The sequence below is a fragment of the Aegilops tauschii genome, chromosome 4, assembly GCF_002575655.3.
Source record: "Aegilops tauschii subsp. strangulata cultivar AL8/78 chromosome 4, Aet v6.0, whole genome shotgun sequence".
In the NCBI taxonomy this organism is placed as follows: Eukaryota; Viridiplantae; Streptophyta; class Magnoliopsida; order Poales; family Poaceae; genus Aegilops; species Aegilops tauschii.
Window position 1 is genome coordinate 444,712,312 of NC_053038.3, and position 26,823 is coordinate 444,739,134.

The 26,823-nt window shown below is 44.0% G+C and overlaps 1 protein-coding gene across 1 annotated transcript; it reads right to left on the reverse strand.

Annotated features, from left to right (window-relative positions):
* Positions 1–10,717: 10,717 nt before the first annotated feature.
* Positions 10,718–14,034, reverse strand: LOC109772872 (serine carboxypeptidase-like 42). Its single transcript, XM_073497366.1, has 7 exons — positions 13,750–14,034; positions 12,896–13,003; positions 12,516–12,792; positions 11,948–12,422; positions 11,725–11,859; positions 11,268–11,584; positions 10,718–11,166 (listed from the first exon to the last, which is right to left on the reverse strand). Exons 1-3 carry the CDS (start codon positions 13,994–13,996, stop codon positions 12,635–12,637), a joined length of 513 nt encoding a protein of 170 aa, XP_073353467.1. The 5' UTR covers positions 13,997–14,034; the 3' UTR covers positions 10,718–11,166; positions 11,268–11,584; positions 11,725–11,859; positions 11,948–12,422; positions 12,516–12,634.
* Positions 14,035–26,823: the final 12,789 nt, after the last annotated feature.

Consider the following 26,823-nt stretch of genomic DNA (forward strand, 5'->3'; position numbering starts at 1 on the left):
CAGTTATAAGCACATAAATTTATCTTTTCCCGAGTTTGCATCTATGCATTTCTACTCATCCTCTATGTGCACAAAGTTTTTCTCATAAAAAAACTCAAATGTATGCATTGATTTACCTTTTGCAAGATACACTTTTGCTAGCACTTACTAAAACAAACCAATTCGCATATGATTTTTTTGCGGGAATTTCCAGATGAATTTCTGAGGTGAAGTTTGATGGGATTATACTATTCAAGCAAGCAAACGCGTGTGATATTTGATAATCGTGCATGCACGTTTAGATATCATATCCTCACTAGTAGGTAGGACTTTGTTGGTCAACTTGTTTTTTTAGGGGGTGAGGAAATTATTGGCCAATAATGAGTGCCTACTTGGAAGGTAATGATGAGCAGGTAAGTATATTGCATCTGAGCAAAATGGGTCACAAAGTCGTCGTAAAAAGGTAATTCGCTCGCTCATGAAATGATCTTTTTTATATCCTGGACAGTACTAGAGTGTCTACTGCATGCCGTGATGCAATCGTTTTTGGTTGAACATTCCACGTTCTCAGTCATGGAAGAGTCAAGGCACCGAACCATTGGTAGTATCCACTTTCTTATGTTTCCGAGTTTCCGTGCATACATGTTGGATCTCTTTGTTCCATGCACGTAGAGCTTTCCTTGGTCGATTGGCAACTCTCACGGATTTACACGTACTACTACGTGCTTCGGCTCAAAACTTGAGCATTGATTCTATGCATGGCCGACAGCGTTTCAGTAGCTTTTCATTCTCTTTGATCTGCGAGCGCGCGTTTCAGCACTAAGTTTTTCACTCTGAACTAGCAGTAAACTATGGAAAAAAAAAAGGCAACATATATGATACTCGAGTAAGCATCAATGAAATTTCTTGGTTATCGTCTTAGCAAATGGAGTATTCCGTACCGAAAAACCCCGATGAAATTAGGTATAGTCCCGGAAATGTATAGGAACTTGCTGGATCGCTTTACCTAACCTTGCGTTGCAGATTGCACGGGCACGTACGAGCTTTCCTCGCAAATGTACAATACATACGTGTAGTGACGGTAAGCGAGCTGCACTTGGGAACCGACGCGCAAAAGGATTCGAATGATGGCGTGGTCCAGCTGAAGTGGTATCCATCGTTGACGTAGGTGCATGCACGGCCGGGGTCGTCTTGGGTTGGTCGGTGCTCACATGCATGCATGCATGCACAGGCTGAACGTTTACGTGTGGGCGCGCACCGCCGCGCAAGTTGCGATGCCGTTGACGTCTTCAGCTCCGGCCGGGCGTGCGTGTCAATGCGGTCACGCGGATGTGCGCGCGTGCGTGTCTCAGCCATCCAGGTGTGCTTTCTTCTTGGTTTTTTCCGAAGGCCCACGTGAAGGAGATGAGATGGTTGCATGCAACGTTTGAGGGGAGTAAAACTGGTGGTGCGTCGGCCGTCGGTGTCACTGATAGATGTGTGGATCCAGCGCTCGACAGCTCGTGCATTGGGCTTGGAGACACGCACTGGCAAGTAACTCATCCAGCTAAGTAGTACAGTCCCCATCGACCATCGTGCGTGCGTGCGTGGTGGGTAAAAAACCATGTGCACGAAGTAACCGGTAAGTACTTGGGAGAGGGACACTGGTGACTAAAGTTGGAAGGGGAACACACGCGTACGTTCCTGGGATCTTCCGTTTGAAGTTAAAATAAAGTTAGATAGAGCAGTGCATTTCTTCGGTAATCCATGTGGTCGTCATGTGGATAGACTGTTAACGGGAACCGATGGGTAGAGAGCAATCTGCTTGACTGACCAGGCGTACGCCACAGTCGCCGGCCGGTAAAACCACCGTACGTCGTCGTCGCCGTACGTCTCTGTTCTCTAATGGAGTCAGTCTCTTCCATACCCGGCAGCAACGTTCGTCACGTCACGTGCGTACACACACGGAGCCTGCACGCGTGCGTGCGCCGTACGTCCAGGAAGCGGTGAAAAGTTTTCCGCTCGTAAGAAAGCCAGGGAAGACGGTAATCTGACTCAACGCGCGTGGCCGTCGGTCAGTGTGAGTGTGTGACGAGCAGCTAGCTAGCATTTGATCCAACGCAACGCGCGTGTTGGAAAGAGACCGACTGGGGGTTACTAGACGTAGGTGCGTGGGTGAACGGGTCGCTGCTAGCGAGCTCGTTGGTGCAATTTGAACCGACCGGTCCTCCTTCTCAGCGTAAATTTGAACCGTCGAGGACGGGCGGGCTTGAATTGAAATTTGAAACTAGCTTGACCACGGTTTGCCTAGCTAGTTAGCTACTTAGCTTGCTCCGTCGTTGACCCCTCGAGATCGGATGGCGCAATGACACGGCTTGGTTGAAGCCTTCAACGCTTCATTCAAGCAACGGAACCCCTCTTGCAGGTTACTTGCTCTTCGTCCGTGTTACTGGCTGCCGACTGAATTCCTGACTTCGTGTTTCCATTATTTGTAAAAAAGAGTTAAATACACTGCAGGTGCCTCAACTTGTCTTGCATGATGATCAGTTTGGTGCCTAAAGTTGCAAAACACACAAAACTGGTGCTCAAACTTATCCGGGCGTGCAAATATGGGGCCTCCTTCCGTATCCGAATGTACGTCGAGCCCATGTGGCATGCTAGCGTGGGGGTGACCCACCTGTCAGTGGGTGAGAAGGGAAAGTGCTGATAGCTCCGCACCTGACGATTTATTTTACAGAAATCCACTCGTATTTTATTTATTCGCATAGAAAAGACATGAAATACAGTGTATACTGCTCGATCTGTCCATTGGGCCGAAACATGACATGCGTTCACCTATTAGCTAGAAAGCTATGTAGACACTTTCCACATAGCTTTCTAATGTGTTATTGATCGGCTTTATTTTACTGCTCTGCAATTTTCCTAATGTGTTATCGATCGGTTTTATTCTTATTTTATTTCCAGGTTTCTGTTTAGTTTCGTGGTGCGTAAATTTTCCCATATAAAAATACAATATGAATTATTTCTTATTTTAAATATATTTTTTATTTTACTTATTGTGTACTTTGAAGAGGTAGACAAGAACTTTTTCAAAAATTTATGGGAACTGAAATAGTTCAGCCTATATTAGAAATTACTGTGTCAATTTATGTCTGTTCATTCTGGACAACAAGCACACACTATTATTGTTTATCTTCATTGTATTTCTAAAATACTTAATTAGTAACAAATTGACAAAGTTGTATTTTGTAAACTATTCAGCATGCATTAAAAGGTATTGTGTTGAACTTTTTAGTACAATTATTCAATATGTTACAGAATTATTTTTTAATACACGTTGAACTTTAAAAAATACACAGTGCCAATTTTTTAATGCAAAACAAAAAAAAATTCAAAAACATATTATAGTTTTTAATACATGCGAACCATTTTTTAAAAACATGTTGACCACTTTTCAAATGCACTAACACTTTCTTTAAGTTTCTGTCAGTTGTAATTTTTCTTATATTTTTCAAATGCACTAACACTTTCTTTAAGTTTATGGCAGTTGTAAATTTTCTTATATTTCTTTTTTCTTGCGTGGTAAAAATAATATGAAAACTAAAAATAAAGAACTTGAAAAAATAAAACTTGTGCAGGTCCATAGAAGCATCATATAAAAATCACTTGAAGAGGTACATAGTAACCAAAGCGGATTTTTGGAGCACCGTGGCCACTAAGAATGCTTTTTTTTTAAAGGCTAAAAAGTGTCACTCAAAGGTTTAAAAAGAGCTGATTGTTTTCACACAAAAAAAATATGCATGCGCTCTAAGTGATTTTCAAACTTCGTACGAAATTATGTTATATTATACCCTGCAAAAAGATACAAAAATCCAGCCAAAAATCAAGCTGATTTTTGGATGTATTTGTCTTTTTTATCTCCCAGGTACAAACATAGATTCTGATGAAAATCACACGGATATATCACACTTCTTTATGTGCACGTACGAATCAATTCATAATATTTGTAGCTGTAAAAAAACGTTTCATTGAACTTCGAAAAAAAAGGACACAATGCGGTGGTGCTCCAAAGTTAATTTTTGCATAGCAATGCAATTTATAGAGTTCGACCTTGGCAATATCTATTGACCAGAGTATGGCAGAGCGGACAACCCGTGTGTGCACTGCAATCCATTATCATGAGGTCTCCAGTTCGATCCGACATCATGCAAAAAAAAATTCTAATTTGTGGGGTTTTTTCTATGTGATTAAATAAAATATGAGTGGGTTTTCTATTAAAAAAATCCTCACAAGCGGGCCACCCAGCACATTCCCAACTCTCAGCCAGTGACAGGTGGGGCACTGCCACGCTGGCCCGCTACACGGATAGGACGGATATTCAGATATGGATGGAGGCATCGTATTTGCACGAACAGACAAGTTTGAGCACCAGTTTCATGTATTTTACAACTTTAGGCACTAAATTGATCGCACAGGATAAGTTAAGGCATCTCCAATGTATTTAACTCTAATCCTGATAAACTTCGTATTTGGTGATGGGCTCACATTGTTCATCTGATAATGTAGGGCCCATTCATGTAACTTATCTCATGCACTTGTAGACCGAACCGATCGCCCACGTGGGCCCTGTCATCAGTGTAGCACATTCGCACACATACTTTTTTTGGGATATTTGCTGACAAATATGTAAATTATAATCAAGTTGAAAATGAAAATAAAATTACTCTACAGTTATAAAAATGTTTTGGTAAAACTTGTATTTAAAAAAATATTAATGCTACTAAAAACCATTCATGTATTTTGAAAACATTAGTACAAAATTTAAAAGTTTCATGCCTGCCAAAATTGTTCATTGAATTTTAGAAGTGTCCAAGTTTTTCAAAAAAATATTTATACTTCTTTAAAAATTGAAATACAAAAAAAGGAAAATGACAAAAAAAGAAAAAGTAAATCGGGAAAGATATAGTAAGACAGTGCAAAACACCGTGGGCGAGAGTAGAGTAGCCTTCCGGATATTAAAATTGCAAGTTTGATATGTGTTGTGCAGAAACAGAAATGGCAGTGTCCACGAAGGGTGTAAAGGCGCAACCGTGTTGGGCGATGGTCGATCTACGTCTTTGCGTTGCATGACGTCGATCGTGGAGCCGGACTCTCTCCTAGCGATGGTCGTCGGGGCAGATGGGAGGTAAAAGAGGAAAGATTACATGTGGCCAAAAACATGACGGGCGGGAGAGAGTGGTAACGAGAGCGGTGAAGGGAGAGAGTGGTGTCGGGGATGGGCAGTGAGGTTTTCACTGTAGAGGGGCAGCGCATAATCTATTATAATAGGCCGCGAAGAAAACAATACTTACCGTCGAGAAAAGGGTCTTATTTGAATACACTACACAGACGGGTTGAATACAGCAGCCAGTTAGTGATCTTTGGTCCTTTTTTATCATCGAGGCAAGCTATCATTGACCGGCCAGTTTTAGACCGGTTTGTGATAACCATCTTGCTAAGTCTAAAAGTCGATATCGCTGAAACCACAGGAGAGGCCGGTCGGTGATAAGGCTTATCACTAACGCGTGATCAATGGTCGGTCGGTGCCGAGGGATCTTTCCTATTCAGATGTGTCAGTGAAAGAGTGAGCTACGGGTGTGGAGGCACGTACCATGGATGTCTGGCCCTTTAACTGGCGGTGCCCATGATCTCATCGAGAATCATTACTTGAGAAATAGGGCCCAATTGCACAATGAGTCATCAAATAGAATATAAGATGGGTCGGCTCGTTTATCTCGTTTAGCTAGCTACAAAATGTTGTTTCAGGAAAAGGTTCCAGTCTATTTTTAACTTTTTTTTTTGAATTTTATTTACATGTTTCAGTCTTTGTCTTTTGAAACATTTTTGAAAATCCCATGGTTAAGAATATTTATGTTTATTAAAAATGTTAAAAAATAGAAAATATATTTTTTAAAAAGTTCAATATTCATAAAAAATCTAGTTGTAAATAAATTCATGTTTTTCTCAAGATGTTAAAAAATTTCAAAAAACTATTCACAAGTTTTAAAATATGTTATTTTTTAGTAAAATTTTTATGTTCATAAATAAATCCCCAAGTTTATTTTACACTTTTTTAAATAAAATAAAGGTTGTTTTAAGGGAAAAAACAATTGATAATCAGTAGAATAGAAAAAAAAATCCAGCTTCCATGCTCGTAATCTGGGTTGGGCCAGTCGGTGAGTCACTCTTTGGGAGGGATCAACATTTAATCACACGGAGCGACCAATATGACCTCGACAGAATAGTGCAAAGACTCATTCTTTGGGAGGGGCCAGCATTCACAGAGCAACCAATAGGACATCCATAGAATACCGCAAAGACTCACTTATTGTATAGAGTAGCACAAAGTTCACTCATTGTCGGTACACAATGAACATTTCAAAATGCACGTTGAAGATTCTTTTAAGATGCAAAATGAACATTTTTAATTTGCAAACATTTTAAATACTTATTAATATTTTATAAATGGCGTACATATTTTTTATATGTTATGACCATTTTTTAAACTTGTGCGGGCAATTTTTATTTTTTTTATTTTTAAATGCCATGAACAAATTTCTGAAGTATCATGAAAAGATATTTAATGATATGCATATTTTTACAAATTAAGCAAACAAATATTTGTGCCATTAAAATATTTATAAAGACATAAGAAATGCTGGCACGTTTTGCAAAAATGTTCATGATATTTAAAAAGTTGAATGTGTGTTAAAAAATCTTAAATATGTATTAAAAATGTACAATATATATTCGTATAAATGTTCATTATATCTTTGGAAAACGTTAAGTGTGTATATAAAAAATATTCAAACTTGTATACAATAAATGTTTAACATCTATTTTTTAAAAGTTGACATGTATTTAAAAAGGAAAAAAATGGAGAAAATAAATTATAAAACTAGAAAAAAATCAATCAAGAAAACATAAGAAAAAGAAAGGAAAATCGGCCGCAACCTTCTCAAAACCACATGGAAGGTCGAAAACTAGTACTCCCTCTCTCACAGTTTACAGGGCGTGCGCGTACTCCTAGGTCGTCAATTTGATAATACAAATCATATATTACAAAAAATATAACAATATAAACTTCAGATGTTCTATTTTCAAACGGTATAAATTTCGTGTTATATAGTTTATATTAGGGCCATAAAATTGGCAACCTAGGTATACGCGTAGGACTTGTAAACTGAAACGGAGGGAGTAGGCCGAGTGCATTTACTGCCGGGCAAAGTTATACTGTACTTATATGTTGGGTTGGGCTTTCGAATAACTCCACGTATTGTCACCAAAAATAAAAAAGTTTTGCAACTCCACGCATCGCATCCGCCGCTCTGTACGTGCGGTCGTGCGCAGATCCGGAGAGCCCGCCGGCGATGGATCTCCCCGAAGAGATGCTCGCCGACATCCTGCGCCGCGTCCCGGCGCGCCACCTCGCCGCGTGCAGGCGCGTCTGTGGGTACTGGCGCGCCACCATCGACGCCGGCAGGCTGGTCCTCCCGCACCTCCTGCCGGGCGCGCCGAGCGGCGCCTTCGTCAACATGCCCGAGGCCTCGCGCGGCACCTACTTCTTCGCGCGCGGGGGGCCCACCGGCGGCGTCGACACCCGACTCGCCGATGCGCCGACCAGGTGGTGCACCGCCTTCTTAGACCACTGCAACGGGGTCCTCATGTGCGAGGCCAGCGAGGGCACGCGCTTCGTCTACAACCCGGCCACGCGGAGGTCGGCGGTGCTGCCGCCCGCGCCGCGCGCCGAGCCCTGGGGCGTCGCCTCCGCCGCGTACCTCGTGTTCGACCCCTTCGTGTCTCTCCACCACGAGGTGCTCCTGCTCCCCGAGCTGCCCGGCGAGCCCCAGCCCCCCGAACCCACCGACCCGCCGCCGCTGCCGCCGTTCAACGTTGCGCGGCTCTTCTTCGCGGACGCCGAGTCGTCGCCGCCGCCTCAGATCGTCACCGACGAGGAGGACTGGTTGTCCTCGGACTCGGAAGACGAACCGCGGAAGCTTGCGAGGCCCCGTCAGCGTGAGCACATCGAGGCGAAGGACACCTTGGGGCTTATGGAATGGCCGCCGTCGCCGTACGTGGTGCAGGTGTTCTCGTCCGAGACCGGCCGGTGGGACGACAGGGCGTTCTTCCGGGAAGGCGCCGCCGCCGGGACGGTGGCCGACATGTGGTCGGATCCACTGTCATCCAGCTACGTTATGGGATTTTATCTACCCGATTGCGGGCCGCGCCGCCGCGACGCCGTCTACTGGCGGCAATCGCTCTACGTCCATTGCCGCGGCGGTTTCATCATCAGGTACATGAACCAATCACCATAGCAGCATCCCATAGCCCATAACCCACCTAGACACTGATAATTTGCTTGCTTCATCATCATTTCATCAACGCTGCAGGTTGTCGCTGCTGACGGGGAAGTATGTGGTGATCAAAACCCCAGGAGTCACCAAAGTCGCCGAGCGTCCGTGGGCTATGCCGCGCCTGAGCAAGTCTCGGAAGGGGGTTTACTGCACCATCATCGACATGCTAAAGCTCCAGGTATGGGTACTGACCGAAGAAGAATCACCGACGGCGACGCCAGTGTGGGAGATGGCACATCACGCCGACCTCGAGCCCTCCATCAGGCAACTGATGTGCAAAAGCCTCCAAAACACTGAGAAGTCTTGGATCCTGGACGATCCCAGGAGATCGAAATCATCTGCGGAGCAGAGATGCCGCGAATGGGACTCTGACAACGACGACGATGATGGCGCCTATGTTGAGGAAGAAGAAGGGGGTGGCGCCTTTGGTTGGCTGGATTTCTTGGGGTACCATCCTCATAAGGAGATTGTGTTGTTGGGCCACCAGTACAAGCGTTGTGCTTATGCCTACTACCTGAGCACCTCCAAGCTTGAGTACCTTGGTGATCTTTGTCCGGTACCAGATGATTATTTTCCCGCTTGTGTGCAGGAGTCGTACGTGTATACTCCGTGCAGGATCGACCTGCTGTCTGATGAGAATGGTGTCTCTGTTGATTTGAGTAAATGGGTTTCATAAGCTAGCTAGATAGCCAATGAAACAATATGAGAGAGTTGTGTACTCCCTCTGATCCAAAAAAAGTGTCGTGGTTTTAGTTAGTAGTATAGAAGGATTTGGAGAATAAAATAAATGAACTGAGGAACTCTTCTGTAAATTAGACTAGCCCTTGCAATGATGTAATTGTCAGGTGGAAGTGGAACTCAATGATTTTACATATACATGAGCTTGCTTAAATTACTTTGCACAGTAAGTTTACAGTGCTACAAACGTTTACATTGAGACAATGAGGTTGCTAGAACTGCAGAGATCATGTATGAAACCAAAAGAAAGGCTTCTGCAGGGTACAGACCTCTCCACTCCTCTGTGCTTGTGACAGAGGCCTTAAGTTCAAATTGTCAATCCGGAGGTGAATCCCGAAAGGCGTCATGTTGTTGTTTAGGGGCTCTCCAAGAAGAACTACCTCCAACTTTACTTCAAATGACTGGCCGTAGATAAAGTGCAAGCAATCGGCAGTATGGTTCACAAGAAAGTGGCCTGGCCAACATCCCATGAAGCCACAACCAGGAACAGGGCACACGTTTGAAGGAGCAAAAAAGGCAAGTTTCTCTTCATGATTGTTCATTTGTGCATACAACCCCACTTGGCATATGCGCATGAGAACTTAATCAACTTAACAATATTTTCCAGTGCAATGTTTTGTGCAAATTAAGATAGCATCATGAGAACAAACGTGACACCTATTGCTGAGCCTGGACCAGCAAGAAAAGCATGCTACATGGCCGTCTTGGCACTGGAAAACACAAAGACAAGCTATAATCATGCAAGGGCTATCTAAAACTTTTATTCTTATCAAACGTCTTCTTTAATTGTCGGTCATTAAAGAGATCAGTCCAAATGTCAGCTTAAATATACACCAAAACATTGTTACATGGCGTTAGCATTTTGGATGGAGTCTGGAGTGTTTCCATCCAAATTTTTTTTTAGAAAAGGAGGATTACCCTCGGCCTCTGCATCAGAAAGATGCATGCAGCCCCAATGTTTCCATCCAAGTTAGCATTGTTCTTGAATGGTAATACTTTGTCACCCTACTAGAGTTGTTAATGTAAATGGTGCCAAGGTGACCATTGTCACCTCGTTGATACCGTCCAGATTCACTTCATGACAGCAATTTGGGACTACCCAAGAACAACAAATATAGTTTATCATATGTATAAGAAAAAAATTGTTACTGTCTGCTTTTGGCCTTTGGGGTTGGGGAGCAAAGAGACATGCAGTCTCGAACTGGGGCAGCTTCTCTGTGTTGTTTTCAGGTCTTAAACTACCATTGCAATGTATTCTTTGTGTCCTTTGATGCAGATTAGCTTGAATATTTTACTCTTGCTGCAGTTCTAATTTCTGGACCTTCTGTCCTTGCACACTGGTCGAGCTGAATTTGTTCAGAAAATAACCCTAATAAGGTAAGGAACTGCCCCTGCCGACTGGCACTGCCGGTATTTGAGGTCACCACAGCATGGGAGCAGGTAACTTTAGTACTCCGTGGACAGAAGTTTGTTACACTTGTCTCGAGTAAAAAAAGGGGGTTCCTGGATAAGGTGTTGAATAAGTTTGGCCTTTTTTCAGGAAGATCAGCAAATCACACCAGCATTCCACTATTAGCAACAAGAAAGTAAATGTCACTTAACTGGCAACATTATCTCTTGACGAACCATTTTAACATTCATTTGGTGTGGACCGCTGAAATGATTTAGACAGAGTTACATTTGCAAGTGCCCCTCAAATTAACTACACCCACATAATTGCTTGTAGAAATTACTCTGGAATCTGTGTTCCAGACTTCCAGGGATGCAATATGATAAAGATCATACTCGTACTCGCTAGCATGCATGCATTACTTTTCCAATCTTTCTACAGAATCAAGAACTTATTGATCATCTTATACATCATTGAGAACTTAACTTTTCTTTCTATATCCAGCTGCTTTTGTAGGTACACTTAGTCAATGGGTCGATGGGTTGTGTTTGGGAGCCTCTGTCCAAGCACAAACGAGCGAAATAGGCCGAGAGCTCGGTCTGGCTGTGAAAATGGCACCATGTGAGATGCGCCCCGCACTGTTGCAAAGGTGAGCATATTACCGTACTGGGTTGCCCAGCCTCCAACCTTGAAAGTCAAGAAGAGCAACAGATGTTACATTCATGTTCTATTATATCATCAAATTGGACATCTGCAATTCAACTTGTGTTCATAGCATAGAAGTATACCTGACCTTTGCGGAACCAACTACTGTACGGCACTGTGACGGGCAACCCCATTGCATGAGCTAGCTCTCGCACAAGGGTTCGGGTGCCCAAGAGGGGCACCACAGAGTCTTGATCGCCACTGTAACGTTAATTCATATTGTCATAACATATTGCGCATGGAACGAAAGAAATTATCTGAAAATATATACTCGTATATGGGAGTACGAAAAGGTAAGTTAACATGCCTGAATACCCAAACTGGTATCTTTTGCTCCACTATTCTCTCAAGTAAAGGCAAGATGTTGATGTAAACATCCTTTCCGGTGAAATTCAGCACACTGGCACATGATTTTAAATGGTCCATGTGAGTTTGAGTTGCGAAGATGAGCAGTTTGTTTACTCGGACTCTCCTCTCTTTACATATTTACTGAAAGTACCAACGGATGTATTGGACAGAAGTAGCAATAGAAGCACTTACTCCACTGCACATGCTCCAGCCATAAGGTAGATGTGTTCTATTAGCATGAAGAGCATGCTGCACTTCTGGAAGATTGAAGTAGAAGGAACCTTCATATGACATGCAAACATCCACTCCTAAACTGATCTTGGTCGCCTAGGTTGCACAAAAAAGCTAGTCACATAAGAGCAATCAAAAGGTTGTGGTGTAAAATATCATGCACCATGAGGAAGCAAGAGCATACATATTTGCGCAATCGTAGCTCCTGCATCACAATTGATGGGTAACAGACGTCACGAATGACATCATAGCCGTCAACATATTCTCCAACCATAGCTTTTGCCTCGTCAATGGCATCATTGCATGACTTGCTCTCATTGTGGGGGTTACCGGATGTGTAATCCTCGAAATCACAATCCTTCTTTATGGCCAGAAATATTTCATCGGAGATCATACCATGAGACCAGAAGTACTCATATGTCACGCGGATATACCTGTCAAGCTCGAGTAACGGATTCCCGATCTACTCAAGGTAATCTCAGAGTTAACAAAATAGTACTAGTAACTAAGTACTCCCTCCGTCCCATAATAGTTGATTCAAGAGAGGACCAGGCTTTGTTTGACTCTACTTACAGCTACCCCCTTTATATTGAACTTAAAACCCTTTGATTTCTCATTGTGCGTGAGAAGAACATCGGTTAGCTGCGGTATATGATGCCCTGCATTATTATCAACGCAAAATCACGCACCATATAACAGAGATACTAACTGAAACGCAGATTCGTAAAGTAGAACTTAAAATTCTTCCTAACCCGCGTAGCTCTCTCCAGAAAGAAATAAGCTTCTTGATCTGTACTCCGGGAACTTCTTATACCAACCCAACAGAAATTTGTACATATCATTAGCTGCATATAGTTAAACAAACATACGGTTACATCGACGTGTTCAGGCTAACAACCGGTATCCTGTGATGTGCACAATATCGCATCAGTTTACCAGTCCGTGTATCTCCTGTATTGTAGTCTGACGAAGTGTTGGAGTAGGACCGTCCAACTCCAGCTGGTGATTCAACAAATAGAAGATTGGACACTGCGAATTCATTTAGAAAGATAAAGCAACTAAGAGTTAGTAAGATCTACACTTTCTTTCACCTGTAAGATGTGATCGGAGAGATGTTTGTCAAAAGCTCAACCTTTATTCCATGATTTCTTGTTTAATCGAAGGCCTCTACCATCTCCTCTGGGATAAAATGGGCCGAGCTCCGTAAACGCGCCGCCTCCAACCGAAGAACACCCGGGACCTGAACATCAGTGAGATTTTCCAGCAACATACAGTTAGCAATCACATTTCCATATTTAGTATGTACTGAGATCATACTGTGTTACATCAAAGAAAAGAAGCACAATCTTTTGCATGTGTGCGCATGCATGGAATGAAAGCAAAAATGGTGCCTCACTTCTTTTTAAAATTCTCAAGGACCACAACACACAAAGCCCAATGAGGCAAGGCTCCAAGGTACTCCCTCCATTTCTTTTTAGTTTGCATATAAAATTTGGTCAAAGTCAAATTTTGAAATGTCTGACTAATTTTATATAAAAATACCAATATTCACAATATGAAATCAAATCATTAGATGCATCACGAAATTAACTTTCATATATCATATAACTTTGGTATTGTAGATTTTTATTTTTTTTAACATAAATTTGGTCAAACTTTGTTGAGTTTGACTTTGACCAGATTTGGTCAAACTTTGTTTAGTTTGACTTTGACCAAATTTTATATGCAAAGTAAAAAGGAGCGAGGGGGTAGTGAAGATGGTGACCTCAAAGATACTCATAAAACTGGTTTATTTTTTGCTTGGCAGGTGTGGATCGGAGCAGATGATGGTCAACGAATGGGAGGAAGTTGTTTGTGTTTCGAGTTCAGGAAACACTACCTGTCATCATATGACCCCTGATGGGTGAACGAACACAGAACGTGCAAGAAGAAGGTGGAGTAGAGGAGGAAAAGGTACAAGGAAATGAGTAGGTACTAGGTACAGACCTCCGTTGAGCCAGAGCGTGAGCGGCTTGCCGGCGGCGTGGTCCTGCGCCTCGGCGAAGTAGTAGAAGAGGCTCCTCCCGGCCTTGTCGTCCACGTCCACGTACCCGGCGAACTGCCTGAACCCCACGATCGGCTGCCCGGGCAGCCGCCCCACCAAATCTTCCTCCGGGAACCCGAGCATGCAGCTGCTCGCGGCCCAACAAACCATGGCCACCGCCAGCGCTGCAGCTCGCCAGGAGCCCGCCATTGCCGCGAGAACCTCGAGAGTAACCGGAATTGGGAGAGACGAGGGAGGAGGGGGAGGTCCTAGTGGGTTGGGTTCTCGAGTCTAGAGTTCGGGTGATATATACCGGGGGCACGCAGCTTTTCCGCCCGTGACGTGGAAACAGTGCGGATTTTTTTTTCTTTTGTTGAGGATACGCGGATTTAGGCTTGGATTCCATTGTTTCCTTTTCTTTTCCACCGGTTAAGAGATTATAAATTCGGCGGTGCTGAAAAGTGCTGTGATATCTATAGAATTGAATCATTATTTGTGATTTTGGAGCATGTATATGGTACATGTTGTGATTATAAGGTGATGAATCTAGAGTATCTTTTGAGTCGAAAAGTCTCCTCGTAAATGTTGGCATAGTCCAATTTTTTGCTGTCTACGATGCCAAATGCATAGGTGATTTCGTTATGACATGGAGTGATGTTTTTGTCCATACTACAATAAATTTGATTTTACAAGTAAATGCATACGTGCAATATTCACGTTAATATTATTGAGAAAATTAATTGTACGTTGGTATTAGGCAGGATAACAATCACACATTAATTACATGGATATTGTACACGTTGATATTTGGTGTGATATTAATTGCACGCTAAACATGCTAAGAGTTCATCATTGATGCGAGATTTGTTATTGCATTGACATGGTTTGATGGGCGAGATTTGTTAGATCTGCCCCTTTGTGTCTTTTTATATCGATGAAAGGATAATGCTCGTGCATTACAACAGGATAATGTGATTGTATAAATAAATGTTTAATAAATCTTGCCTGTATTAACTTGATTCAGTTTGATAAGTAAATTAATGTGATTGAGCGGCATGTTGTGAGGTATGGTTATATCTGACGTGGTGGGAAAATTCAGATGGATGAAAAAAGAATCAATGGAGGGATATGGTGGAAAGGGGAAACCGGTTGACAAACAGTTCTGCCTGTCAGTAAAAGAAACACTACTTATTTTTTAAGTGATAGAGATAGGCTAATTGTTTTAAATAATACATTTTTTATATTATTATTCAGAAATAATACACCGAAATTTTATTTCCTAAAATATACGGCCTCGTCCCGCTAGAGGACGACTGCATCCTCTCGTCCTACTGCTGGACGACTGAGTCCAGTCGGCCTATAGGAGGACGACAGGTGGCCCGTACTCCACGTGGCGGCCGGCGATTGGCCCGGCCACGTCGCAGCGCTCCCACTCGTCCCTGCATGGGCCGTCAGTGGCTGGGGCCCAGACGACAGGGCCCAGTCGTCCTGCTGCAGGAGGATCGTCCACAAGGAGGACGACAGGGTCCCCAGCCCCGGGTCGCTCGGCTCCTTCCCTCGCGCGACCTTATCCCCTCGCTCTTCTGTGTTCTTCTTTCTTCTCTCTTCCAACTAAAAAGTAACCCATTTATGCTATAATTTAGTCTATTTTGGGACAGCCCAATAACTATTTCAGAAATTCCTAAATAAATCCTAAAGGCCCACTTAGCCCATTCGTGCAAGGCAAGGGGCACTACTAAAGTTTAGTCCCACATTGCTAGTTTATATGGAGTTAGACCTCCTTATAAGGGAGGTTCTTTCCCCACTTGTATGAGCATGAGAACAAGAGGGACATCCACGCGCGCTCCTCCTTCGCCGCCCGCCGCGCCACGCCTCGTCACGCCGCGCCGCGCCGCGGGAATGAGCCGAGCCGATGTCTAAATTTTTGCCACGCACTACGGGTATATGAAAGGTCACTCAGGAGCTGGAAAGTTTTTGCTGTAATGGATATTGAATACGAACGCTGCACCCTTCGGCTGCTTCCTGTTCGTTTCGTCTCCCTCGTTCCCTTCAGCTCCCGGCGCAGCCTCTCGCCTCCTTCTCTTCCGCCTATAAAAGGGAGGTCGCTCCTCCCAGAGAGACGCACCAGAACACTACCCTCTCGCCTCCAAGTTCCTGACCACTGAGCTACTGCTACGATCTTCCCATCCCGGCTTGCGGCGTGCACCGCAGGTCAGGACAGTAGGCCTCCGAAACCGCACCTCTTTGAGTCCTGTACGGGAGAAGGGTGATAAGGTTTTTGGGGAGCGCTTAGCGCGACTACTGACTTCTTCGTCACGGACGCCCCGGACTCCGACGACTACTTCCCCGACGACGACTTCTTCCCCGACGCCGACAACCTCTTCGACGACATGGCTGGCGAGGACACCGACCCCAAGACCGGTGCTTCTGCTCCCGTTCCGTACGTTCTCATATTCTTTCTGTTAGAGGTTCTGTCACAACTTCTTGCTCTAGTGTCTATTCTAGATGTGTTCGGTTCTAATTCATATATACAGATGCTATTTACCTTCTCTCTGTCGAATTGCATGACTTGTTTTATCTCCGCTATATTAGTCATGCTTTATCTAGTATTTCTGTTAATAAATCATTTGGTAAATTGCTCATATTTCCAACAATTCAAAAACCTTATTATAGGCAATTTACCCCGAGTGGTTTTACTGCTTTCATGAGACCTCCTATGTTTGAGGGTATCCACTATAAGAGGTGGCGCGTGAGAGCAGTATTATGGTTTCAAACCATGAGTTGCTATGACGCCACTCTTGGCAAACCTGAAGGAGAGCTTGATGCTCAACAGGCACAAGCTTTTCAGAAAATGGATATTCTGTTTAAGGCTTCTCTCTTGAGTGTTCTTGGTGAGAACATAGTTGATGCTTATGCGTCAATTGATAATGGAAAAGATATGTGGGATGCACTCGAGGCCAAGTTTGGGGTCTCGGATGCTGGCACTGAGCTGTACATCATGGAGCAATTCTATGATTACAGGATGACTGAGGAGCGCTCCGTGGTTGAGCAAGCTCATGAGATACAGTCATTTGCTAGAGAACTTGAGCACTTCAGTTGTATGCTACCGGACAATTTTGTTGCCGGAGGTATCATCAGTAAGCTTCCTCCTTCGTGGAGGAACTTTGCTACCTTACTGAAGCATAAGAGACAGGAGTTTTCCGTCCCGGATCTCATTGGCACTCTTGATGTGGAAGAAAAGGCGAGAGCAAAGGACACACGTGCTCGAGGTATTGAGGGAGGATCTAGTGCCAATCTGGTACAGAAGAAGAACTTCCAGCCCCACAAGTTCAAGAACAAGGGCAAGTTTGATGGTAAAGCAAAGTTTGATGGGAAGAACAAGGTTGTGCAACACACGAACTTCAAGAAGAAGAATGACAAGAAGAAAGGTGTTTGTCATGTGTGTGGGGATCCTAATCATTGGGATCCTAGTTGCCCTAATCGCTATGACAAGCGTCATCCTGGGAAAGGCGGCAAGACCGCTAATGTTGTCATTGGAGACACTGACATGAAGGATGCTGGGTATGGTATATTTCCCACTATTCTTTCAGTATGTCATTCTCCTGATTGGTTGATTGACACGAGTGCTAATGTGCATGTATGCGGTGATATTTCCATGTTTTCGTCTTATTAGACCGCAGGGACTTCAACCATGCTAATGTGCAATGGTTCAAGTGCTTCTGTTCATGGTGTTGGCACGATCGATCTGAAGTTTACTTCGGGGAAGATCGTGCGGCTGAAGAACGTGCATTATGCCCCCTCCGTCAATTAAAATCTTGTTAGCGGATCTCTTCTGTGTAGAGATGGATACAAGCTTGTCTTTGAGTCGAATAAATTTGTAATATCCAAGTATGGAACCTTTGTTGGTAAAGGCTATGAGTCAGGAGGCCTGTTTCGTTTATCCTTATCAGACATTTGCAATAAAGTTGTTAATCATATTTGCAACAATAGTGAATCAAATGTGTGGCATTCACGTCTTTGTCATGTTAACTTTGGTTGCATGTCACGACTAGCGAAGTTGAACTTAATCCCTATTTTCACCACTGTCAAGGGATCCAAGTGTCAAGTGTTTGTGCAAGCTAAGCAACCTCGTAAGTCTCATGTGACTGCGGAAACGAGAAATCTTGCACCACTAGAACTCATACATTCAGATCTATGTGAAATGAATGGTGTTTTGACAAAAGGTGGAAAGAAATATTTCATGACGTTAATTGACGACTCCACTAGATCGAAAAATCAAGAGGCTTAGGTCTGACCGTGGTGGAGAGTATTTTTCCAATGAATTTGATGATTTTTGTGCGGAACATGGTATAATCCATGAAAGGACGCCTCCCTATTCACCTCAGTCAAATGGGGTGGCCGGAAGAAAGAACCGTACTCTAACAGATTTGGTTAACGCCATGTTAGACACATCGGGTCTCTCCAAGGCATGGTGGGGGGAGGCGATATTGACTGCATGTCATGTCCTAAACCGAGTTCCCACAAAGAATAAAGAGATAACTCCATTCGAGGAATGGGAGAAGAAAAGGTTAAAACTCTCTTATCTACGAACCTGGGGTTGTTTGGCGAAAGTCAATGTGCCAATTCCAAAGAAGCGCAAGCTTGGACCAAAGACCGTGGATTGTGTTTTCCTGGGATATGCTTTTCATAGCATTGGTTATAGATTCTTGGTTGTAAAATCTGAGGTACCTGACATGCATGTCGGTACGATCATGGAGTCGAATGATGCGACTTTCTTTGAAGATATCTTTCCCATGAAGGATATGGCTACCTCATCTAATCAGGAGATGCCTAGTTCATCGAATCAGGAACCAGTTATAATTACCGAACCTGCCATTTCGATGGAACACTTTGAAAGTCCTGTGGAGGAGAACAATGAAGTTCCTACTAGGAGCAAGAGACAGAGGACTGCAAAGTCCTTTGGTGATGATTTTCTTGTGTATCTCATAGATGATACTCCCAGTTCTATATCAGAGGCCTATGCATCTGAAGATGCTGACTACTGGAAGGAAGCGGTTCGTAGCGAGATGGATTCCATCTTGGCGAATGAAACTTGGGAGATAACTGATCGTCGTTATGGGTGCAAACCTATAGGATGCAAATGGGTATTCAAGAAGAAGCTTAGGCCTGATGGTACTATTGAAAAGTAGAAGGCTCGGCTCGTGGCTAAGGGTTATACCCAAAAGGAAGGTGAAGACTTCTTTGATACTTACTCACCTGTGGCTCGACTGACCACTATTCGAGTTCTACTTTCACTAGCTGCCTCACATGGTCTTCTCGTTCATCGAATGGATGTTAAGACTGCTTTCCTAAATGGAGAGTTGGACGAGGAAATTTATATGGAACAACCAGATGGGTTTGTACTAGATGGTCAGGAAGGAAAAGTGTGCAAGTTGCTGAAGTCTTTGTATGGACTCAAGCAAGCACCCAAACAGTGGCATGAGAAGTTTGAAAGAACTTTAACAGCTGCAGGCTTTGTTGTAAACGAAGCTGGCAAATGTGTGTACTATCGCCATGGTGGGGGCGAGGGAGTTATCCTTTGTTTGTATGTTGATGACATACTGATTTTCGGAACAATTCTGAATGTTATTAAGGAGGTCAAGGATTTCCTATCTCGCTGTTTTGAGATGAAGGATTTAGGAGTGGCTGATGTCATTCTAAACATCAAGTTGTTGAGAGACGATGATGGTGGGATTACATTGCTTCAATCTCACTATGTGGAAAAGATCTTGAGTCGCTTTGGCTATAGTGACTGCAAGCCCTCTCCAACACCATATGATGCTAGCCCTCTCCCCCTATAGAGGCCCCGCTGCACAGAGACATCCACAGGTACTGTCTAGTTATTAATATTGCACTGTCCTTCAAAATTGTCCATAGTTAAGCTGTTAGTTAATTGTTCAACGAACACCAAAATTTTAGGATCACAAAGAAGGGGATTAACAGGACTGCTACTGAGTGGCTAGATAGGGTTCAGCCGTACGTTACACAATGGGAGACTGCGAGCACACATCTGTGACACGAGAATCACAACTTTGATATGGACGAATTCAATCTCTATCTGCAGCGGTACATGACCGGAACACGGTTATGCATCATTCATGACAATCACCTAGATGAGATACCTGCCCCTAATACGGCGGATATGTACCCGAGCTATGATACTTCGAGCTCTAGGCAGCAAGCGGTAAGATATATTCTATTCATATAATGCAAGTAGTCCATACATACTTTGCCGTGCGCACGTAATAATCGTCCTCACAATTTCAGGCCGAGTTGACTCGCAGACTTGGCGAGGAGGTGTCCACCTTTCAGCGTTCACTGTCGTCTGCACCTCTAATGCTTCCTCGGGCTCAGGTCCAGACCTGGATGTCGCGCATTGAGGAGAAAGTACGATCTGTGTATCGGGCTATTACGTGCACACGCACTTCGGACGTACTGCACCAGCATCCCCCCGCCACTCCACACACCAGCAGCCGCCGCGTCACTCGACTGGTCAGCTCGAACCCACGCATCACTGACATGATCCGCGTCCACATCTAGCAGAGTAGTGGACGGCCAGGCCACCACCTCCTGACCAGGCCGATAGTTCGGCATGGCAGCACCAGCCGGATCCCACGTCTGCCTACGTGTTTCGGCCACGACCTCCACCTACAGGTATGTTTCTTCATATTTATTCTTGTGAATATCAATTGGGCCTATGTATTTCATCATTACTTATGTTCGTCCATCCAACAGGGTCCTACGGATATCAGCCGTATGGACATGATGCGTCTATGTCTGGATCCGGGTGGGATAGTGACCATGAAGGTGGGCATAACAGACATGATTTCTTGTCGCAGCACAACGAGTGGATGGACATATATACGACTCCTGCACCACCTCCCACACAGGAAACACAACATGACCAGGCATGGTCTGAGCTTCCTCCCCGTAACGTTCGGGCACCCCACAGGTATCTGTGGCCGACGCCGCCTACACCACCTCCACGACGTGCCGGACGACGTGGCTGATGCTTGTCTACCACCATATCTATCTATGTACGCGAGGGACGTACGTATGCTACCTATGTATGCGGTTGGAACTAATCATCTTCCTGGTGGACGACTGGAACTAATCATCTTCCTGGTGGATGATTAGTAGTAATAATCTTTCTTGTGGACGACTGCAACTAATAATCTTCCTGCAAGACGACATCAACTTATCATCTTCCTGCAAGACGACTGGTGCCCAACCCTATAGACGACTGCCCAGTCGGCTTCCTGGTGGACGACTGGACCCTAATCGTCCGCCAGGAAGACGATTAGGTCCAATCGTCCTCCACGAAGACGATGCCGTATTATTTGTCAAAAATATCAAAACGGTGTATTATTTCTGAAAAATTAATAATAAAATTATTATTTAAAAAAATTAGCTAGAGATATAGATAGACATATTAGGCAATTGTCCGTGCGTTGGAACGGGGGCATCAATATCCCACTGGTTCAACATTAATCGTGTGAGATAACTACATTTAGTATCCTCATGCACATCAAATAGTTTCTTCTTCCTTGTCCTCTCATAATCTTCGTCTCCCTAATCAATGCACATCACCGTCGTTAATGGTACATCCAGCTTGCACTCATCCAACCCTTCCACAAAACTAAGATATGTCATAGATGGACAAGCGCCAAATCAACAAGCCGATCACGGTACCAAAGTATGCATCAGACCAATTGGTATCAAATAGAAAATTTAAAAAATATTTATTGGTTCATAGCTGATACAAATGTAGTTAGATTTTGAAAATATGCGGTATGTGGTTTGCTTGCAAATACTCTTATGTATGTCCAAGATAATGTAAAATTTGATGTGTACGCATGCATCAGATATACTCCATATCACAACTCAAGTTAGACGGATGGACATGAAATTGATCCAATGTTGCATATATATGCACACATCCATCAACTGCATGGTCAGGGCCAGAGAAAAAATATTGAAGTGAAGGCATTTGAGTGGAACCCTTTCTTGACTCTATATATTCTATGCCCATATGTAGAATGAATAGAAAGGGATTGGTGGAATCGATTGTTTATTGCTTGAGCCTTGTGGAGATGGTACAATGATCAACTTGGAGTACAAGACAAGCCAATACAAATACTAGTCTATCTCACATTTCGTACTAATCACGATACTCAACATCTCCTCGCAATCACAACGGTAGCGATGTAGACGATGAGACTGGAGAAGAATCCGAAGGTAAGCCACCGGACATCCCCCCCAGTCGTAACGGTCGATGGATCACGAAAGTCGTGGCTGGAGTGGAAACCGGCGAGGTTGCTCAAGCAATGTAGCACCCAAGATGCAATTTTATCTTGATCACGTGATGAATTCACGATTGAGGCAGAATTGCATTTCGAGCGCATAGCAAGGTGGATATCATTACAACATACCATGTACTGAATAGATGAGAATACCATATAAAGGCTTACACTCGACACAAGCTACAACATGAATACATCAATACATCAATACATATAGCAATCATCGCACAGAAGAGCAGAATCCAACTATGAATGAAATCAGACAAAAAACAAGAACGACATCCACCATGTTAGTCCCAGGCTTCCGACCAGGAACCTATCTCAAGATCGACGAAGAAGAACAAGTAGAAGAAGAACTCCAAAACAAGCAAGCATCGCTCTCACATCAGATAATCGCATTACATGTACCTGCAACTGTTGTTGTAGTAATCTGTGAGCCATGAGGACTCATCAATCCCATTACCATGGGTATCAAGACTAGCAAAGCTTAATGGGCATGGAATGGTTAAGTGGTGAGGTTACAACAAGCACTAAGCATTTGTATGGTGGCTAATTTACGAGTACAAGAGTAAGAAGTGTAAATTACGCATAACGGACGTGAACTAGTAATGATCAAGAAGTGATCCTGAACTACTTACGAGTCAAAACACAACTCCACCGTGTTCTCTTCCCGAACTCCCTCAAAAAGAGACTATCACGGATGCGCACGTGGTTAGTGTATTTTAATTAGATTTAGTATCAAGTTCTCTTCAACCGAATATTATAAATTTCCAAGTCGCCACATAACCGCGGGAATGGCTTCTGAAAAGATTTAACCCTGCAGGGGTGCTCCAAGTAGTCTATTATAAATTACCACACGCATCCGATGGAACATCCTCACACCGTGCTATCACGATGCTTACAATAAGGAATACCGGTGGACAAGCCACTCGTCAAGGGTAAAACTAAACCAGGAAGACCTCCCGACGTGTCGACGATCCCGGTAGGAGCCACGTATCTCGTTCTCAGGAGACGACAGATAAACTACGCGTACACGTGCCAAATACCCCAAGTTGCCAAGGGACGGCCCCGCACAATGCTCTAGTTTGGACTAACACTCATGAGGAGCACTGGGACGGCTTGTTGTTTAATTTCATCGGGGCCGGGAAGTCCCTATGCAAGTTTTAGTTGTTATTAGGCAAAGTTAAAACCAAAGTTAGACCTTGTTGGAAGAGTTTTATCCTAAGCGAATGATCACGGGGGTCCATATAAAACCCCACACATGTTAGGAATGCTCATCAAGGAATATAACACCGGTATGATGGAAACTAAGACGATATGAATGGAACAAAACACCAGGCAAAAGGCCGAGCCTTCCACCCATTACCAAGTATATAGATGCATTAATTAAATAAGAGATATTGTGATATCCCATGATATCCATGTCCCAACATGGAACAACCTGCAATTGCACCTACAACTAGCAACACTATAAGAGGGCTGAGCAAAGCGGTAACATAGCCAATCCTACAACAAACCCATCTCGAAATGTTATCCCTTTCCGGTGATTTGTGTTGGGGAATGTAGTAATTTCAAAAAAAATCCTACGCACACGCAAGATCATGGTGATGCACAGCAATGAGAGGGGAGAGTGTTGTCCACGTACCCTCGTAGACCGAAAGCGGAAGCGTTATGACAACGCTGTTGATGTAGTCGTACGTCTTCACGATCGACCCATCCTAGCACCGAAGATACGTCACCTCCGCTATCTGCACACGTTCGGCTCGGTGACGTCCCACGAACTCACGATCCAGTAGAGCTTTGAGGGAGAGCTTCGTCAGCACGACGGCGTGATGACGGTGATGATGAAGCTACCGGCGCAGGGCTTCGCCTAAGCACTACGGCAATATGACCGAGATGGAATATGGTGGAGGGGGCACCGCACACGGCTAAGAGATCAAGTATCAACTTGTGTGTCTATGGGATGCCTGTTGGGGAACGTAGTAATTTCAAAAAAATTCCTACGCACACGCAAGATCATGGTGATGCATAGCAACGAGAGGGGAGAGTGTTGTCCACGTACCCTCGTAGACCGACAGCGGAAGCGTTATCACAACGCGGTTGATGTAGTCGTACGTCTTCACGATCCGACCGATCAAGTACCGAACGTACGGCACCTCCGAGTTCTACACACGTTCAGCTTGATGACGTCCCTCGAACTCCGATCCAGCCGAGTGTTGAGGGAGAGTTTCGTCAGCACGACGGCGTGGTGACGATGATGATGTTCTACCGGCGCAGGGCTTCGCCTAAGCTCCGCAACGATATTATCGAGGTGTAATTTGGTGGAGGGGGGCACCGCACACGGCTAAAAGATCTCAAGGATCAATTGTTGTGTCTCTGGGGTGCCCCCCTGCCCCCGTATATAAAGGAGCAAGGGGGAGGCAGCCGGCCAAGGGGAGAGGCGCGCCATAGGGGGGAGTCCTACTCCCACCGGGAGTAGGACTGCTCCTTTCGTTGTGGGAGTAGGAGAAGGGGAAGGGGGAAGGAGAAAGAAGGAAGGGTGCGCCCCCCTTCCCTAGTCCAATTCGGACCAGACCATGGGGAGGGGTGCGGCTACCTTTTGAGGCCTTTCTCTCCTTTCCCGTATGGCCCATTAAGGCCCAATACGAATTCCCGTAACTCTCCGGTACTCCGAAAAATACCCGAATCACTCGGAACCTTTCCGAAGTCCGAATATAGTCGTCCAATATATCGATTTTTACGTCTAGACCATTTCGAGACTCCTCGTCATATCCCCGATCTCATCCGGGACTCCGAACTCCTTCGGTACATCAAAACTCAATAAAACTGTCATCGTAACGTTAAGCGTGCGGACCCTACGGGTTCGAGAACTATGTAGACATGACCGAGACACGTCTCCGGTCAATAACCAATAGCGGGACCTGGATGCCCATATTGGCTCCCACATATTCTACGAAGATCTTTATCGGTCAGACCGCATAACAACATACGTTGTTCCCTTTGTCACCGGTATGTTACTTGCCCGAGATTTGATCGTCGGTATCTCGATACCTAGTTCAATCTCGTTACCGGCAAGTCTCTTTACTCGTTCCGTAACACATCATCCCGCAACTAACTCATTAGTCACAATGCTTGCAAGGCTTATAGTGATGTGCATTACCGAGTGGGCCCAGAGATACCTCTCCGACAATTGGAGTGACAAATCCTAATCTCGAAATACGCCAACCCAACAAGTACCTTTGGAGACACCTGTAGAGCACCTTTATAATCACCCATTTACGTTGTGACGTTTGGTAGCACACAAAGTGTTCCTCCGGTAAACGGTAGTTGCATAATCTCATGGTCATAGGAACATGTATAAGTCATGAAGAAAGCAATAGCAACATACTAAACGATCGGGTGCTAAGTTAACGGAATGGGTCAAGTCAATCACGTCATTCTCCTAATGAGGTGATCCTATTAATCAAATGACAACTCATGTCTATGGCTAGGAAACATAACCATCTTTGATTAACGAGCTAGTCAAGTAGAGGCATACTAGTGACACTCTGTTTGTCTATGTATTCACACATGTATTATGTTTCCGGTTAATACAATTCTAGCATGAATAATAAACATTTATCATGATATAAGGAAATAAATAATAACTTTATTATTGCCTCTAGGGCATATTTCCTTCAGTCTCCCACTTGCACTAGAGTCAATAATCTAGTTCACATCGCCATGTGATTTAACATGAATAGTTCACATCACCATGTGACTAACACCCATAGTTCACATCGTCATGTGACCATCACCCAAAGGGTTTACTAGAGTCAGTAATCTAGTTCACATCGCTATGTGATTAACACCCAAAGAGTACTAAGGTGTGATCATGTTTTGCTTGTGAGATAATTTTAGTCAACGGGTCTGTCACATTCAGATCCGTAAGTATTTTGCAAATTTCTATGTCTACAATGCTCTGCATGGAGCTACTCTAACTAATTGCTCCCACTTTCAATATGTATCTAGACCGAGACTTAGAGTCATCTAGATTAGTGTCAAAACTTGGATCGACGTAACCTTTTACGACGAGCCTTTTGTCACTTCCATAATCGAGAAACATATCCTTATTCCAGTAAGGATAATTTTGACCGCTATCCAGTGATCTACTCCTAGATCACTATTGTACTCCCTTGCCAAAATTAGTGTAGGGTATACAATAGATCTGGTACACAGCATGGCATACTTTATAGAACCTATGGCTGAGGCATAGGGAATGACTTTCATTCTTTTTCTATCTTCTGCCGTGGTCGGGTTTTGAGTCTTACTCAATTTCACACCTTGTAACACAGGCAAGAAACTCTTTCTTTGACTGTTCCATTTTGAACCACTTCAAAATCTTGTTAAGGTATGTACTCATTGAAAAATCTTATCAAGCGTCTTGATCTATCTCTATAGATCTTGATGCTCAATATGTAAGCAGCTTCACCGAGGTCTTTCTTTGAAAAACTCCTTTATGCTTTGCAGAATAATTCTACATTATTTCCGATCAACAATATGTCACTTACATATACTTATCAGAAATGTTGTAGTGCTCCCACTCACTTTCTTGTAAATACAGGCTTCACCGCAAGTCTGTATAAAACTATATCCTTTGATCAACTTATCAAAGCGTATATTCCTAGTCCGAGATGCTTGCACCAGTCCATAGAT